General features: G+C 32.7%; 1 protein-coding gene across 2 annotated transcripts; it reads right to left on the reverse strand.

Moving 5' to 3' along the window:
• Positions 1-1329: 1329 nt before the first annotated feature.
• LOC137816533 (putative cyclin-A3-1) lies at positions 1330-5473 on the reverse strand. Of its 2 annotated transcripts, none has more exons than XM_068619710.2 (8): positions 4900-5473; positions 4568-4800; positions 4377-4452; positions 4211-4287; positions 4070-4103; positions 2129-2278; positions 1919-2053; positions 1330-1771 (listed from the first exon to the last, which is right to left on the reverse strand). In XM_068619710.2, the coding sequence occupies exons 1-8, from the start codon at positions 5197-5199 to the stop codon at positions 1694-1696; spliced, it is 1083 nt and encodes a 360-aa protein (XP_068475811.1). In that variant the 5' UTR covers positions 5200-5473; the 3' UTR covers positions 1330-1693. The 2 variants fall into 2 exon arrangements, with proteins under 2 accessions (XP_068475811.1, XP_090154227.1); XM_090298101.1 differs by having other exon boundaries at positions 1569-1811; positions 4900-5437.
• Positions 5474-16469: the final 10996 nt, after the last annotated feature.

The following is a 16469-nucleotide window of genomic DNA, read 5'->3' on the forward strand; positions in this document are numbered from 1 at the left end:
ATCATTTAACAAATATCTGATAATAGGCCTGTAAGACCAAGAAAACTACACAACTGTTTCAAGTTAGTTGATTGTGGCCACAATTTCACAGCATACACAGTCAAATAGTAATTTTTACGGTGAGATAGGATAAAAGTTATCCAATTTTGCTATAATTTTTAAATTACAGATACTAAATTTAAAAAAAAAAAACAAAATAAAATTTATTGCTACAATTATAATCATTAAAAACATATTTATTTGGTATTTTATTAATATAAGGTAATGACTCTAGAGAAGTTTATGAGGTGCAAAAAGAAATATCATGGAAAACTTGGCTAAAAGCCATTTTTGAGATGCACCATTTTCCAAGAATACTATGGAAAACATAACTTCCAATCTTGAATGTCTGATGACTATAATAATTAACCTGAGAAGTCAAAGTAATCAGAGGCACATGTGGGCCAACAAAATAATTAGAACTCAATCATTGGGGGTAATTGCATTTTCTTCTTTCACCTTTTTAATTTATTTAAATACTCTTCTCTCTCCCTGTTAGGGAGCAAGTTCAATAATTTTTAGTACACAAAGGTCTGAATCAAACTCTTGACTTCTTGATACCCTTTTCTTTTAATTTCTCACCATTTTAAACTTATCCAAAGCGTTGATCATATGATCCAGTTCAAGATAATTGGCCCATTCCATTTCAAAAACGACCCCCTGTAATATGGTCACAATTTGTCCCCTTTGTTTGCATGTGGACATCAGAATTTCATAATTTGTCAAGGCTGCAGGTAAAAAAAATAGAATAAAATATGTTTTAATTGATCATTACATTTTCTAAGCGATTGATTTCATTCCTGATCAAGTCGAAATGAAAAGCAAGGTAAAGAACCAAAGACTAAAACCAATTTTAAGATATAAGAATTAAAAATCAGAGAGGCAGAGACTTACTAACTTCCCAACAAACTAAGAATCTTCAAACGAAGGTTTCAGCAATCAGTTTCATCATGAACAATAGACTAAGGGCGTGTTTGACAAAATGTAAAAAGTAATCACTTATTTTTCTTAAACTTTCTCACAAAATTATAAGATGAAACATTTGTTAAAATGGAATCTTTTCTGGTTGTGGAATTGAGGCAATCAACCAGTACGAGTAACAAAATTGTGGCCACCATGGCCACACCTTTATCTAGAACACAACTACCTTCAAAAGGAGAGAGCCTAGGTTTCACTGACCACGCTGCTACAGCGGGCAACTAACAGAGACTAAAAGACAGAAGGTTAAGCACAAATTAGATATTTGGTTCAGCCAGCACAGACAATAAGAGAAAATGGGATATGAAGTACTGATGAAGATTGATTTCCGAACATCATGAATTGCACATCTTAGAATGGAACTACAATGAAACGTATAGAAATTTCCTATACATAGAAACTGCAAATCTTTCAATGACCTCTTACAAAGAATTTTAATTGCCAAAAAAGAACCTAATTCTGAACTAATGGGTTGGGTTATCACATTTTCACACAATCTCGATCAGAGTCAGTGAGGCCAGCATAGATACATTGTCACTGCATTTACGAAAAGCACCTCCCTAAGCATCAGCAATTGCAACAGAAAGGGTGAAACTTTAGTCTTCAGTTTTAAGAAACACCTTTCTGACAACAGTTGAAACCAAAGTCGAAGCAAGAATAACCAAGTCTCAAATGCCTAAGAATCTGATCCTGACAATTCAAAAAAAGAAAGGGGTATCTCGGGAGGAGATGGTGTTGTTGCCACACATTTGAACTGTACAAAAACACCCAATGCAACTGGAATCAGCGTATTTATCCAAGGTGACAAGTAGAATGAAATTGATATCTCAAGTTAAAAAATAGTTACCAAGAAAATATTACATCTTAAATAAATGGCAGGGAAAATAGTGTTAAACATTACCTTATGCTGTTTGTATTTCTCTCTCACAGCTTGCAAAGAAGGCCCCTTCCTACTGAGGTATAAATCATGTATGTTTAGAACACATTCCTTGAAGTCGGCAGGTTTATATCTAGTGAGTTGATGGAGTGCCGAATTCTGTAAAAAACATATTTTAGCAACATCCTCCACAATCAACATTGAATTTGAAATACACATTTAAAAAAAGATTACCCAAGGATGTGTCTTTGTGCTTAACATAAATCTTGTTAAGAATACAACAGAAGCTGCCACCAAAGAAGGCACAAACTTTACACAATTATAATCCAACAAACTGAGCTCGGCAAGATAGCAGCTAAGGAAATCAAACTGGAGATCAGAAGCCTGCACAATGGGGCAAGTTTATTAGCCAAATGATGAAAGCAGTGTTATTAGAACCAAACTGGTCATACAGTTAGTCAAGGTACTAGGTCAATGCTGATCTAGTAAGTCATGGATTGAACTGCATAAACAATAAATGCAAAATTTATAAATTTTATATTTATATTAAAGCTACTAGCTAAAATAAGTGCTCTACCACATGTATATTCACATTTTTATTAGATTAAAATATATACAATTTTATAATTTTATTACTAGTTTCATTATTTTTATGAATAATCAATTAAAAAAATACAATTTTAAATATATATATATATAATTTTTTTAAAATAGTATTAAAATTATACAACCATGAATTTTTAAATTAGAAGTTATTTAGTATTATGATGAAATATAGAAAGTTATTCAATTATTTATTTTATTAAACAAATAAATAAATTATTTTTTATTTATTAAAGGGTAAAATTATCCAATTAAAAGATGACATCAAAGGAATATCTTTTCTATATAATGGTATATACATACACATATATATAATATGTGCTCATTTTGAGAGAGTTGTATTAGTTGAGAAAAATTTTGAAGTTCTAATATGAGAAAGCAGTTATGACGATGCAGAAACAATACTGTTCATTTTTATGTGCTCATTGAACCAAGCCTAAGTTAGTAGGCTCTTAAGTACAGCAAAAATCGAGAGTCAATACAACACAGGTGCCTAGCAAGAGATGTTCCACAATGGAATCAGTGCAGAAAAGGTTTGTTGCTGTTGTAAAATAGTGAAATAACCAATTTTACCAGTTAAAGACCGGATTAATATGCTTTTAACCTAGCAACTTTATAAACAATCCAAAATTATAGCAAGATAGTTAAAATCAGTTTTAATAACACTAATGAAAGTTCACATTTATCACTCAAAAAATTAGTATGTGTCAGTGTTATCAATTGCAGGTTGCAGCAAATGGTGGATAGCAATAATTTGCAATATTATACGGGAGTATCACAGGTAAATATCATAAGTCATGCATGGCAGCTTAAAATCACTTTACCAAATAAAGATGCAAACAATGAATAGTAAAGCTAACTTTTGAATCAATAATTCGTGTTACATCACAAAACGCAAGAAAACAGTGAAAAATACTTCAAATACAATAACAGAATAATAAAATAAAGTGAGATATGTTCACAAGTGTTTTTTCAAATCTTTTCCATTTAACAATTTAAGTTGATATAACTTCTCCATGAGAATTGATGAAACAAATGTATAAAAGAGTCAAAATAAATTTTGCAAATTGTTGACTAGTGCTGCACTGTAACAATAATAGAGAATTGCATTGATTAATTCGCATATTGCAAGATGCAGAGTCATTTGGTATTCTTCTTATATGAATCTTTATAGGTGGTTAAACTGCAAATAAAAATAAAATGCATAAAATAGACACAGTATTAACTAAAATGTTTAACTGGCCAAAGACTCTGGAAATGACAAGGGAATGGCAATTTGTTCTGCAACTACAACACACATTGAGACTGCAGTAGCGGACAGAGTCATTACCAGAAATCCAAAAAAATTACCAAAACAAACAGCACTTATTGCCCACTGTAGCAGCTATCTAACATTACTAAAGGTTAGATTAGAGATAAAATTTAAGGATATGATTTAAAAATTCTACTGAATTGAGTAACTGAATCTTTTCTTGGCAATTAGCCTAATACAGAGTTATTTGCTTCTAATAAAACCACTTCCAAGTTTAAGAAAAAGCTTCAACAAATGGATCAAAAGAAGAGTTAACTTACATCAATGCCCTCTTGACCAACTCGACAGAACCTCCTGCAACCACAACAAAGCACAAAGAGGGAACCAGAAAGCCAGGATGAGACAACTAAAACAAGATAAACTAAGACAACAAGGTCATAGATCAGCAAAGAAAAACACACCTCAAGAATGTCTTCACTGTTGGACCACCCAATTCAAATTTCAAAGCCTTCAATATATCGGCTTCCATATTCACAACCTTCACCATAAAATTGTAAAAAAAAAATCAGTACAATCCAAAGCCAAAATATTCACAAATACCAGCAACAAAAGAATCACAACAACCACCTCTTCCTTAGAGTATGTATTATCCGTAATGTAACAAAAGTCCTCCACCTCAGGTGGCTTAATCTCTTCATATTTCCTATTTACAAAAACAGTAGAAACAAAATTAACTAAACAAACAACAGACAAGACAGTGAAACAAAAAACATAATCTCTTGTGTCAGAAGAAGGAAAAAAAAAAGATGAAAACTCACGAAGCGATAAGCATTGCAGCAACCCCAAGCAACTGCAATCTCTGTCTGGACAATACATTCAACGATAAAAATCTATCTATATACGCCACACAAAAATACAACGTATCAGACACCAGTTTATACTCTTCCGCAACCTCAACCAACCAATCCACCAGAACCCCGCGCATATTAGCATTCACGTCCTTCTGAACTTTCTGGATATAATCAGGTAAAGGTCTCTTACTAGGAAGAACCTGAACCAGATTCACAAACAAAAAAAAAACTCTCACACCATTCCCAAAACGACACAGTTTTAACCACCGGAAAAGAAAACCAAAACCCTAATACAATACCTCCATTCCGCAAAGGTACTCGTATATATCAGAAACATAAGGCCCGCACAGTTGCGGGTCGCTTCTCTCGTGGACATTCTCCGGCGTTGCAACCGCCACCACCGGTTTCTGGAGTTTGATTTTTTTCCGTTTTTGAATATCTGAAACGGCAACTGCGTGAGTGACATTGGTTAGGTCTCCCAAAACGACGCGCTTCTTCTTGGCATTCCCGTGCAGTTGGCATATGGCAGCTGCGGCTCTCTTCTTGGCCTCGCGTTGGGGGCGCGTGGCGTTGGTGTTGTTCTCTGAGGCTGTTGCCATTGGAGATTAGAATGAGAAGAGAACAAGGAAGAAGGAGAATGAAGAGGGCTTTTTAACAAGAAGAAGAAGAGAAAGAGAGCGAAGTGAAATTAACGGTGTTATTGCAATTGGCGTTGGGTTAGTTTGAAATTTTTGCAGTAGGTTTTGTTCCCGCTGTGCATTTTGGGATTTTTTTCAGAAACCGTGCGCAATTGCTACATTGCGCACTTTTTCATTCTCCAACTCTGCTTCTTGGATTCTCTTTCTCTCTTTCTTCACTCTCCTTTTCAAATATTAATTATTTTCACAGCATTTTCTCTTTTTCTTTTATTTTTTTCCTTTTTTTTCTTTTTTTTACTCTCTCTCACACTTTTTCAACTTTCAACACGCGGGCTGTTTCATGCGGTTAAATATTTAACCAAATTTCAAATTTATTACCGCTGTCACTGGTAAAATATTAAAAAATAAATAAATAATAATAATAAGGTTAGAAAATCAGCTATTTAATGTGCTCGTGATCTAATTAAAACTTCAATATTAGTACCGTTGATGATGAATGGTGACTCTTAAATTCATAAATAAAATAAGAAAAAACAATAATTTAATATTTCCTTATCTGTGTTATTTATAGGTATGTTTGGAATAAAATAAAATAAGACATAAAATCAACCATTGAATATTTTTTTAATAGTTTGTTGGAATATTTTAAAGTTGTAAAAGATTTAATCAAAATTCAAATATTAATCAGAGTTATGAAATTCAGACTACCATTTATGTTTATAAATTATTACTAAAAGTTTTATTTTTCATTATTATAATTGATTATTGTGTACTTGTCCAAGATATGAACTCTTTACATGTTTAAGAAACAAAGTTATCAACCAATTTATTTTTTTAAACTAAAACATTATGAACAACAATCAATTTAAATTTTTATTTACAAATAAGTGATTTCAAATATTGTCCAACTTAATTTATGTGTAGGAAACATGAATAATAAGAATTAAATCAAGAGTTTAACAGTTTTTTAATTGAATAAATATCTACATTCATTATCTTCCTTCTAGAATGAGTGTTCTAGGAAGTTCTAGGATGTACATTTCTTTTGTGTAAGAAACAAAATCAAATATAAGAATTGAAGATTTCAAACTTTATTATTAAATTAAAAAATAGAGAGATTTATTATTTTTGAATTATATATAGATATATGAATCAATATTTGTTATACATAGTAGTGTATTATTTATAGAAACTATTCTATAAAAATTAGTAATTTGATTATTATAGTTTATAAAATCAAATAATTTTATTAACTGATTTAATTAGTGATATTTTGGAGAGAAAATAATTATCTTGTGTTTTCAAGTACTATCGGTCTATGTAGTAAAAATAATATTTTATTATAATATAATTAAGTAAATAAGTTTATTTGAATCCATTTAAGGATTTAAAAATATTTTAAAATATTAATTTCTATGTTTCAATTTCTCTACTAAATTTCATAATTATTTTTTACCTTTTAAATGCTGTAAAAACCATCATTTTAGTATTTTTATTATAACTTTATTTATGGGGAACAATTGTAAGTTTTTTTTTTCCATCTTAATTGTGTTTGTGTAACTATTAATGGAAATTCTAATACCACATTTATTAAGCAGTTTTCTACATAGGTGAAATTACAATTATTTCTTATACTAAACTATATTCACATCTTTTTTAAATAGATGACTTTTTTTATTTTATTAATAAAAAAAAATTTACATCCATTCTAATATTCAAATATATATTTATCTTTCTAATATTTTTAATAAATGATGCTTATCTTTTTCATATTTCTAATAAGATAACACTCACTTTTTTATTTCATTTCAAACTATCATATCAACTAACATTTAAATAAAATTGTGAAAATTAAAAGTTAAATTTTTTAAATAGAAAAGTTGAATATTTTTTATAAACAATACTAAAAAATTATTAAATAGAAACTAATTTTAAAGAAAAAAAATAGTTAATTAGTATATTGATTAAATTATATATGATTTTTAAAAAAATTATTCATATCTAACATAGTTTATATTACTAATATATAGTTTCTAAATTGTTACCTAATTAACCACCAATGTTTTAGCTATCAACTTTAGATTGTAAAGTAGTTGATAGCTAATTAAATATCAATTTAAAAATTATCTGTAACTACTCTATATATCAATAATTTTGTAATCTCTAAAATAATATCTAATTTAGTCAATATAATAAATTATTATTATTTATCTTTAAAAGTGATTTCTATTTAATGATTTTATGTGACAAGTTTATTTTCAATAAATAAAACAAAGAAATGGAGTCTCATTTAATTAAAAAATATAAGATCGATGAATTTCATTTAATAAAAAATAAATGGGATGAGTGTCAATTTCAAAATTACATATAATCTTGATATCATTTTATTAAAAACAAGGGAGATAAGTCTCTAGTAAAGGTGTGAGGGAAAATGTTACTTATAGAAATGTGGGTTTTGAATGGAGTTTTATAAATACTTGAAAAGCTTTTTGTAATACCCTATTATATAGTATATGGTGTTGAAACACATTCACAAATTTGTATAAAAGTCTTGTTAAAAAAAATAGTCACAAGGAATAAAAGATAACAACAATAACTCAATATTTATATTGGTTTGCTTCAAATTTGTAAGGAATAAAAGATAACAACAATAACTCATTATTTATATTGGTTCACTCCAAATTTGTAGTTTATGTCAAATTATCCTTTACAAACTGCGAAGGGGTCTATTGACAAACAACATTACAAGTGTTTTCATGGTCATTGGTCATTTCAAACTTACAACGAGTACATCAATCCAAAGACACATTATCTCTTCATACAAAGTATACAATGTCTCGTTAGGCTAAATACTAAAAGTTATTTCATGTTATGTACAAAAAAGTTGTTTTAAATACAATGTTCGCTATAAATAATGAATGTATGAAATATGCATTATTTATTCTGAAAATTAAACTTCACGAAAATATTAATCATTCTCCCTTTCTAATTCATTTAGGAGAAGCACTATAATCTAGGAAAGTGAAGCATTTTTACTATTCATGTAAGGGTAAGTTATTGTAAATGTAAGTTTTTGTTGTTTTTCTAGAAAGCTTCCTTTTATAGATATCCAAAGTGGACTATTGTAGCTTTCATGCTTAAGGGGATATTGTGTCACAAATTTATCAAAGTCCACGACTTTATGCTAACATTTTTTTTATTGTGGTACAAAGAGATGTGTAAGTCATTATCTTTGTCTTGTCATGCTTGTGTTCCTCCTACCAAACTTGTATTGAGAAAAAACACATTGATTAATTGTACTTAAGTGAGAATCTTCCTTCATAAGCATTCTTTGTGAACATTATAATCATTAAACGATATTACATCCTAAAGATGTGTCTCGGGTTAGCACTTGAAAGTTATGCCTAATTTATATTAATTGTGTCTAGATCTTCATCAACTTTTAGAACTAGATTTTCGTCTTAATGTCTTTGGTCTTCTAACAATTTGTGTGATGTTACTTACATACTTGTCATGCTTGCATCTTGTGCTTTCGAGACTCGTCTAGTATTTGTAGTGCTTATATCATGTGATCTTTTTGCTTGACATTTTGTTAGATGTGTCTTGTCTACATCATAATGTTGGGTCTATTAGTGTCTAAGTTCAAGAGGGGAGGGGTGAATTGAGCTTATAAAATTTTCGCAAGAACACACGATTTTTCAGTATTCCAGAGGCAAAAAGAACAGATTGTTTTTATATGAAACAGATTGATTTTTCATAGCAGTATTGGCACAATTTGAATTTTGTTCACTGTAAAATTGTGATCAACAGAGAATCAGAACAGAACCAGATCAGCTTAATATTGTGAGGATAAAGGATATAGCTATGCTTAGAGATCAACCAAAATTACACAACACAAGATTTCAAGAAAAATGATCCTTTCACAGGTTTTAATGAATGGTCAGTTTGTTCACAATTCACTTAAGCCATTATATGCAGCAACCTTGTTTATGATCAGAAAACTTTAACAAGACAGGAAGAACAGTTTTCACTTAACCCAGAATTAACAGATTCAATTTAAAAAGAACAGATTTAGTTCTTGACAGAATTAAGCAAAAACAGAAAAGAGTGCAGGGATGAGAATTCAAGATACACACGTTTTTATACTGGTTCACTCATACAGAGCTACATCCAGTCTCACCTTACCCCAAGGTGGAATTCACTAAAAAACAGTGCCAATCACTTACAAAACCAGCAGTTCTTGAACACTACAAGAACACCACACACAATGCTGAAAAACCCTATTTCAGCACACCTTGCACTCCAAGAAACCCTATCAAGGAGTGACTAACACTTACACCTTTACAAAACTGAATAAAGGAAAGATTACACCTGAAAAGAAGATGCAAGAACTCAAAACCAGTAGTTCAATTTGCTGCAGAAACTGCACCAGCACCTTCACCAAGATTCAAGGTTTCCTAGAACAAGCACACTTGAAAATCTCTTTGGAAACCTTTCAAAAACTCTTTTTAATCCTTCTTCTCACATGGAAATTGTTTGATCTCTGTTAAAAGCGTAATTCCTCAGCACTTATTCATGTGAGAATGACTTTTCTTTATATAGAAAACAGTTTCTAACTTCTTTTCAAAAAACAGTTGAAAAGCAGTTAAGAAAACAACAGATTCAGTTTTGAACTTAACAGATTTATTTTGTAAAAACTGCCAACTCAGCTTAACAGAAATAACTGTCTGAGTGGTACCTTTGGAGCCCTAACTAACTTGTGAAAAAACCTTTCAACTCACCAAGGAATAAACCTGTTCTTTCTCAGTGAAACAGATTAAAGTATAACGCACAGGCCAGCTCAGCTTAACTGAAATAACGAACTGAGCTTTCCCTTGGTGCCTTAACAGAAATTTAGAAAAGCCTTTTAACAGAGAAGAAATAAACAGATTCTTTCTCCATAAAACATATTTATTTGTGTACTGTTTTAAAACTGTTAAAACCATTTTAAAAAGCTTTTCAAAAACCATTAAACGAAAGCCTTTTTAACAGAGAAGAAATAAACAGATTCTTTCTCCATAAAACAGATTTATTTGTGTATTGTTTTAAAACTGTTAAAAACATTTCAAAAGACTTTTCAAAAACCATTTAACCACATCATGTGCTTGATCTAGACTTGGTTAGGCATCTAGGATAGGTTACACAGCAAAAGGCAATCATACACACTTACAAGCCTAATTACAAATGAATCTAAAAACCTATTACAATCTTCAAAGCACTCAAGCCATTTTCTTCATCAAACACACATCAAGCCTTGGTAGGGAAGAAGCTTCCTCCAGCTTCAACAATCTCCCCCTGTTTGATGGAGACAAATTCCCTTTGCTTTACACAGCTTTGAAGAGAGATCATGACCAAATCTGTACAGAACCATATACACAGAAAACAGGTGTTAAAGCAGAACAACAGATTTAGAAATGATATACCTGCAGATTTAACATCTGAATCATATCAGCAACCACTGTGAATATCATCTGCAGAATCTGTACCAGGCTATTCTTAGGCTGTTCTCTAGGCTATTCTTCTCCCCCTTTGGATTCATCAAACAGAATGGGAGCACAAAATACCACAGAAACAATAATAGCCATACATAACAGTTCAAATAAAACCAATAAACCATAGAGGTTCATTACAAATCACAAAACAACTAAAGACCAGTGCAGAAACGAAACAGTACATATTAATTCCAAATTGCTCAACAACATATAAAAGATAAAGACTTAGAAATAGGATCACTTGTTGTTGTAATAAAGCTCAGCTAGCTGCACTTGAACTCCTTCAAGTTGGTCATCCAAGTGTTGAAACCTGGCGTAGGTCATTTCATAGTGTGCTTTCTGCTCATATGTGAGTGTGTCCAGCCTGCTTAGCACTTGTCTTTCAAATATAGACAGAGGTTCACCTCTGTATTCAGGTGCCTCATATGCAACCATTGCATTTTGGCTTGTAGCAGCAATATCCTCATGTCCAGCAGAGTGTACTGGTGATGCATCCATGTTCTGCACTCCATCAGCATTTTCTTCTTCATTTTCTGGATCAGCAGCTTCATTTTCAGCTCTGTTTGCAGCATTCCTTCTGAATATCCAGCTATCATCTTCCTTTTGAAATCCCATATTGAGGAGAGTGGAGTTGTCTATCTCACTTGCTGCCTTAATTGTGTCATTTCTTTCATTTGTAGTGTCAACTTCAAAGTAATCAATTAGCTTTGACACAAAAATTGCATATGGAAAGCGATAGTCTGGTAACCTTGTTGATTTGAGCATATGCTCCACCATAGTACTTACCCAATTTACCTTGAGTTGATTCATGATGCAGTATAGTAAAATCAAGTCCTCTTCATGGAGAGTTGCATGATTACTTCCTCTTGGAGTAAGCTGCCAAGCAATGATGTAGGCAAGGAGTCTTGGAATAATTGTGAGATTTCCAGCATGAAATCTAGCCACTGGTTCAGCAGGATTCCTCACACAACTTCTGTAAAACTGCATCTTGTTGAATCCCTGGATTCCAGCAGTGTTCCCTTTGCTTACCTTCATTCCAGAATATTTGATTCCTCCCACATTGCTCCATATTTCCCTTGTAATCTTCAGCTTCACACCTTTCACATGGGAGACCAGATTTTTGCCATCTTGAACCAAGTTGCTGTAGAAAACTTTCACCAAATCTGGATATACATTTCCAGTCATCTCTAGAAAGTTCTTCAGCTTTTGATGCTTGAGCAAGGTCTTTGCTTCAGTCAGATTTTCTTCTCTCAGCCAGGAAAATTCCAACACTTTGGGTGCATTGACTTGCTTCCTGCTTGTCTCATGGATGTACCTTGTCATTGCTTCAGAATCTCCAGCAAACCATTTCTCCAGAATGCCTTGGTTGCTGCTGGATTGCTCTTTGGATTTCTTCCTTCTGTGTGATGAGGATGCCATGCTTAATCTGTGTTTTCCTGCATCAGTTTATTAACATACAATTCTAGAGAAAAAAAACAGCACAGATTATTACTCAGAACAGAAACGAAACCTGTGGTGAAGCAAGTGTGAATCTGGACAGCTTATAGCACAAATGAGAAAGTGTGAGAAAGAACTGATTTGAGCAGGGTTTATATAGAATTATTAAACCAAAATTGAAAAGCACAAATTTTAATCCAGGGCAATGTAATCAGATTTTGGAAATAATGAATTTTGAAGAAAAATCAAATCCCACAGATATGCTGCAGATTTTATTCCAATGGTGCAGCAGGTTCAGGTGTGGATTCACGTAGGAATATCTTGGAACCTGATTTTGGTACATCAAATCTGTTGCATCTACACAAAATCCAATTAGTTAGGATACCCACACATTAATTTGCATGGATCTGCTGGTCAATAACCGTAAAAGCAGTCAATAATAAAGTGAGAGAGAGAAAAATAAATCTTTCTCTTTCCTAGTCACAGTTGTGATTTCTGAAACAGGCAATGAAACATGTTAAAACATAAAACAACAGATTGAAATTTTCACTGCAGAGGACAATTCAAGCTAATAATACCCAATTCATTTAAAAGAAAGTGAAACCTGTCTTTAGCAAGTGGTTTAGTGAATAGATCAGCTAATTGAAACTCAGTACCAATGAATTGTATATCACATGTTCCATTAGCTATATGTTCTCTTAAAAAGTGATGTCTAATTTCAATATGTTTAGTTCTAGAATGCATGACAGGATTCCTAGACAAATTTATGGCACTTGTATTATCACACTTTATAGGTATGTTATTTAACAGAATACCAAAATCACTTAGCTGCTGCCTTAGCCATAAGGTTTGAGCACAACAACTTCCAACAGCTATGTATTCTGCTTCTGCTGTGGAGAGGGCAACACAAGCTTGCTTCTTGCAATGCCAAGAGATTAGACTTGATCCAAGCATGTGACAAGTCCCACTTGTGCTCTTCCTATCAACTTTGCAACCTGCAAAATCAGAATCTGAAAAACCAATCAAATTCAAAGATACCTTGTTAGGATACCACAATCCAACATCCTTAGATCCTTGCAAATATTTCAGAATTCTCTTTGCTGCATTGTAGTGTGATTCCTTTGGATCAGATTGATATCTAGCACATAGACATACAGCAAACATAATGTCAGGCCTGCTGGCAGTTAGATATAATAGGGAACCAATTAAACCCCTATACTTTGTTTGATCCACTGATTTTCCTGCAGAATCTTGATCCAGCTGACAATTTGTTGAAATAAGAGTGCTGATTGCTTTGCATTGGTCCATATCAAACTTCTTGAGCAGTTCCTTGCAGTATTTTTCTTGACTTATGAAAACCCCATCCTTGAGTTGCTTAACTTGTAGTCCAAGGAAGAAATTCATTTCTCCTAGCATTGACATTTCAAACTCACTTTTCATGGTTTTCACAAAGTCTTCACACATCTCTTCATTTGTGGATCCAAAGATAATATCATTTACATAGACTTGCACAAGTATGATATCTTCACTTTTCTTCTTTAGAAAGAGAGTTTTATCTGAATTGCCACGGCTATATCCTTGAGACAACAGAAATTCACTTAGCCTTTCATACCATTGCCTAGGTGCTTGCTTTAATCCATATAAGGCTTTCTTAAGCCTGAACACATGTTCTGGATTCTTGTGATCTTCAAACCCTGGAAGCTGAGATACAAACACCTCTTCATTGATGTAGCCATTTAGAAATGCACTCTTGACATCCATTTGAAATAGCTTGAAGCCTTGTATGCTGGAAAATGCTAGAAGAAGTCTGACAGCTTCAAGACGTGCTACTGGTGCATAGGTTTCACCAAAATCAATACCTTCTTCTTGGTTATACCCTTTAGCAACCAGTCTTGCTTTATTTCTAGTGATAGCTCCATGTTCATCCATCTTGTTCCTGTACACCCACTTGGTTCCTATTATGTTCATCTCATGCTTCCTTGGAACCAAAGTCCACACTTCATTGTATTCAAACTGGTTCAGCTCTTCCTGCATTGCTGTTATCCAATTGTTGTCTTGCAGTGCTTCTTCCAGGCTTTTAGGTTCAATCTGAGACACAAAAGCTACTGTTCTGCAGAAGTTATTGAGTGAATTCCTTGTTGAGACTCCTTTCTCAATTTTACCAATCACATTGTCAAGAGTGAGATCCCTTGGAGTCTTCCATTCTTTAGGCAGTCCTGCATTCACAGTAGATTCTTTGACAAAATTTGGATTAGTAGCATCAAGCTCACTGGATTGATTCTGTTGCATAATTGTTCTTAAATCATCCATACCAGGTTCATCCACAACAGATTTGGGCACAGAAAAATCTGTTTCATCAAACACAACATATATAGATTCTTCAACAGCAAGCAATCTTTTGTTATATACTCTATAAGCATGACCACTTATAGCATAACCAATATGTATTCCTTCATCTGATTTAGGATCAAACTTCCCTAGATTGTCCTTACCATTATTTAAAACAAAACATTTGCAGCCAAACACCCTAAGATGACTAATGTTAGGCTTCCTACCTTTATACAATTCATAGGGAGTTTTCTTAAGAATTGGTCTAATCAATGTTCTGTTAAGCACATAAGAAGCAGTATATACAGCATCAGCCCAAAAATATTTAGGTAAACCAGATTCATTTAGCATAGTCCTAGCTAACTCTTCTAGTGATCTATTCTTTCTTTCAACAACACCATTCTGTTGGGGTGTCCTAGGAGCAGAATAACTATGTATGATCCCATGTTTTTCACAATATTTATCAAACTTTGCATTTTGAAATTCTCCCCCATGATCACTACGAATCTGTTTTATCCTATTTTCATTCTCATTATGCAGAACCTTAGCAAGTTTCTTAAAGGCTTTATATGCATCATTTTTAGAAGCAAGAAACAAAGTCCATGTATATCTTGAAAAGTCATCAACAATCACCAAAGCATAGTAATTTCCAGCTAAGCTAGCAGTCCTAGATGGTCCAAACAAATCCATATGCAAAACATCCAAAGCTTTATTTGAGGAAACCATATCTTTTGACTTAAAGGAAGTTCTAATCTGTTTTCCCTTTACACAAGCATCACACAACCTGTTATTTTGAAACTTTATGTTTGGTAAGCCAGAAACAAGTTCCTTAGATTTTAGCTTATTCAAGTGATTTGTGTGAATGTGAGCTAGTCTCCTATGCCACAGCCATGACTCATCATTTTTAGATAGCAAACACTCATTTTCATAACAGCTCTTAATAATGTCTAGGAGATAAATGTTGTTTACCCTTTTTCCAGTGAACAGCACCTTACCAGAATTTTCATTTGAAATTGTACAAGTATTTGCTTCGAAATTGACCTTGTATCCCTTGTCACACAGCTGGCTAATGCTTAGAAGACTATGTTTTAGCCCTTCAACATATAGAACATTCTCAATTGTAGTTGAGTCTTTAGTACCAACATCTCCTCTTCCAAGAATTTTTCCTCTATTGTTATCTCCATATGTGACATGCCCTTCAGCTTTGAGTTTCAGATTTATAAACTGAGTCACATCACCAGTCATGTGCTTTGAGCAGCCACTGTCTAGATACCACTGGTTTCTCCTGCTGTTTTTCTGCAACAAAACAGATTTAGCACATATGGTACCCTTTTAGTCTAGGGTCCAGCATGATTAACACCTTTCCTTAGGAAGCCATTTGGCTAAACCTTTAGGAACAAAATATTTCCTAGCCTTACATGTTCTAGATACATGACCAGATTTCATACAATAAAAACATGTTGCAGTATGCATTGTTTTTGAATTACTGAAAGAGGAAAAACCTGTTTTGGAAGGAACAAAGAAACTGGACAGCTTTTTCACATTACCTTTCATTCCAGGATTATATCCTAAACCATTTTTATTGAAAACAGCATTCTGTGAACCTAATAATGTTTCAAGATTTTCTCTTCCCTTAGTGAAATTTGAAAGTGTTTTTAACAAATACTCAACCTGTTTTTCCAGCTTTTTGCAATTATCACAAGTTTTAATTGATGCATGCAAACATGTCAATTCAAGACTAATTAATTCAGTTTTAGCTTTGTGCAGTTCTTCTTCAAGAGCTTTGACCTTTGGTTCAAGTACCTTATTTACTTTATTCAATCTGTTGCACATTACAGCCAACCTGTTTGCTTCATCATGTGTTTCCTTAAAGGCTAATAGCAGTTGATCATAGTTTTCAGAATCAGTGGAGAAATTACTTACTGAGTCAGAGTT

The sequence above is a fragment of the Phaseolus vulgaris genome, chromosome 1 (genome assembly GCF_051622355.1).
Source record: "Phaseolus vulgaris cultivar YP4 chromosome 1, ASM5162235v1, whole genome shotgun sequence".
In the NCBI taxonomy this organism is placed as follows: Eukaryota; Viridiplantae; Streptophyta; class Magnoliopsida; order Fabales; family Fabaceae; genus Phaseolus; species Phaseolus vulgaris.

Excerpts from the sequence above, each read along its gene's own strand:
- LOC137816533 (XM_090298101.1), bottom strand. The coding sequence starts at position 5,199 with ATGGCAACAGCCTCAGAGAACAACACCAACGCCACGCGCCCCCAACGC. Across the intron at positions 4,453-4,567 it reads GCTGCAATGCTTATCGCTTC|GAAATATGAAGAGATTAAGC; the intron begins GTGAGTTTTCAT and ends TTTTGTAAATAG. Across the intron at positions 2,054-2,128 it reads GCACAAAGACACATCCTTGG|AATTCGGCACTCCATCAACT; the intron begins GTAATCTTTTTT and ends TGTTTTTTACAG.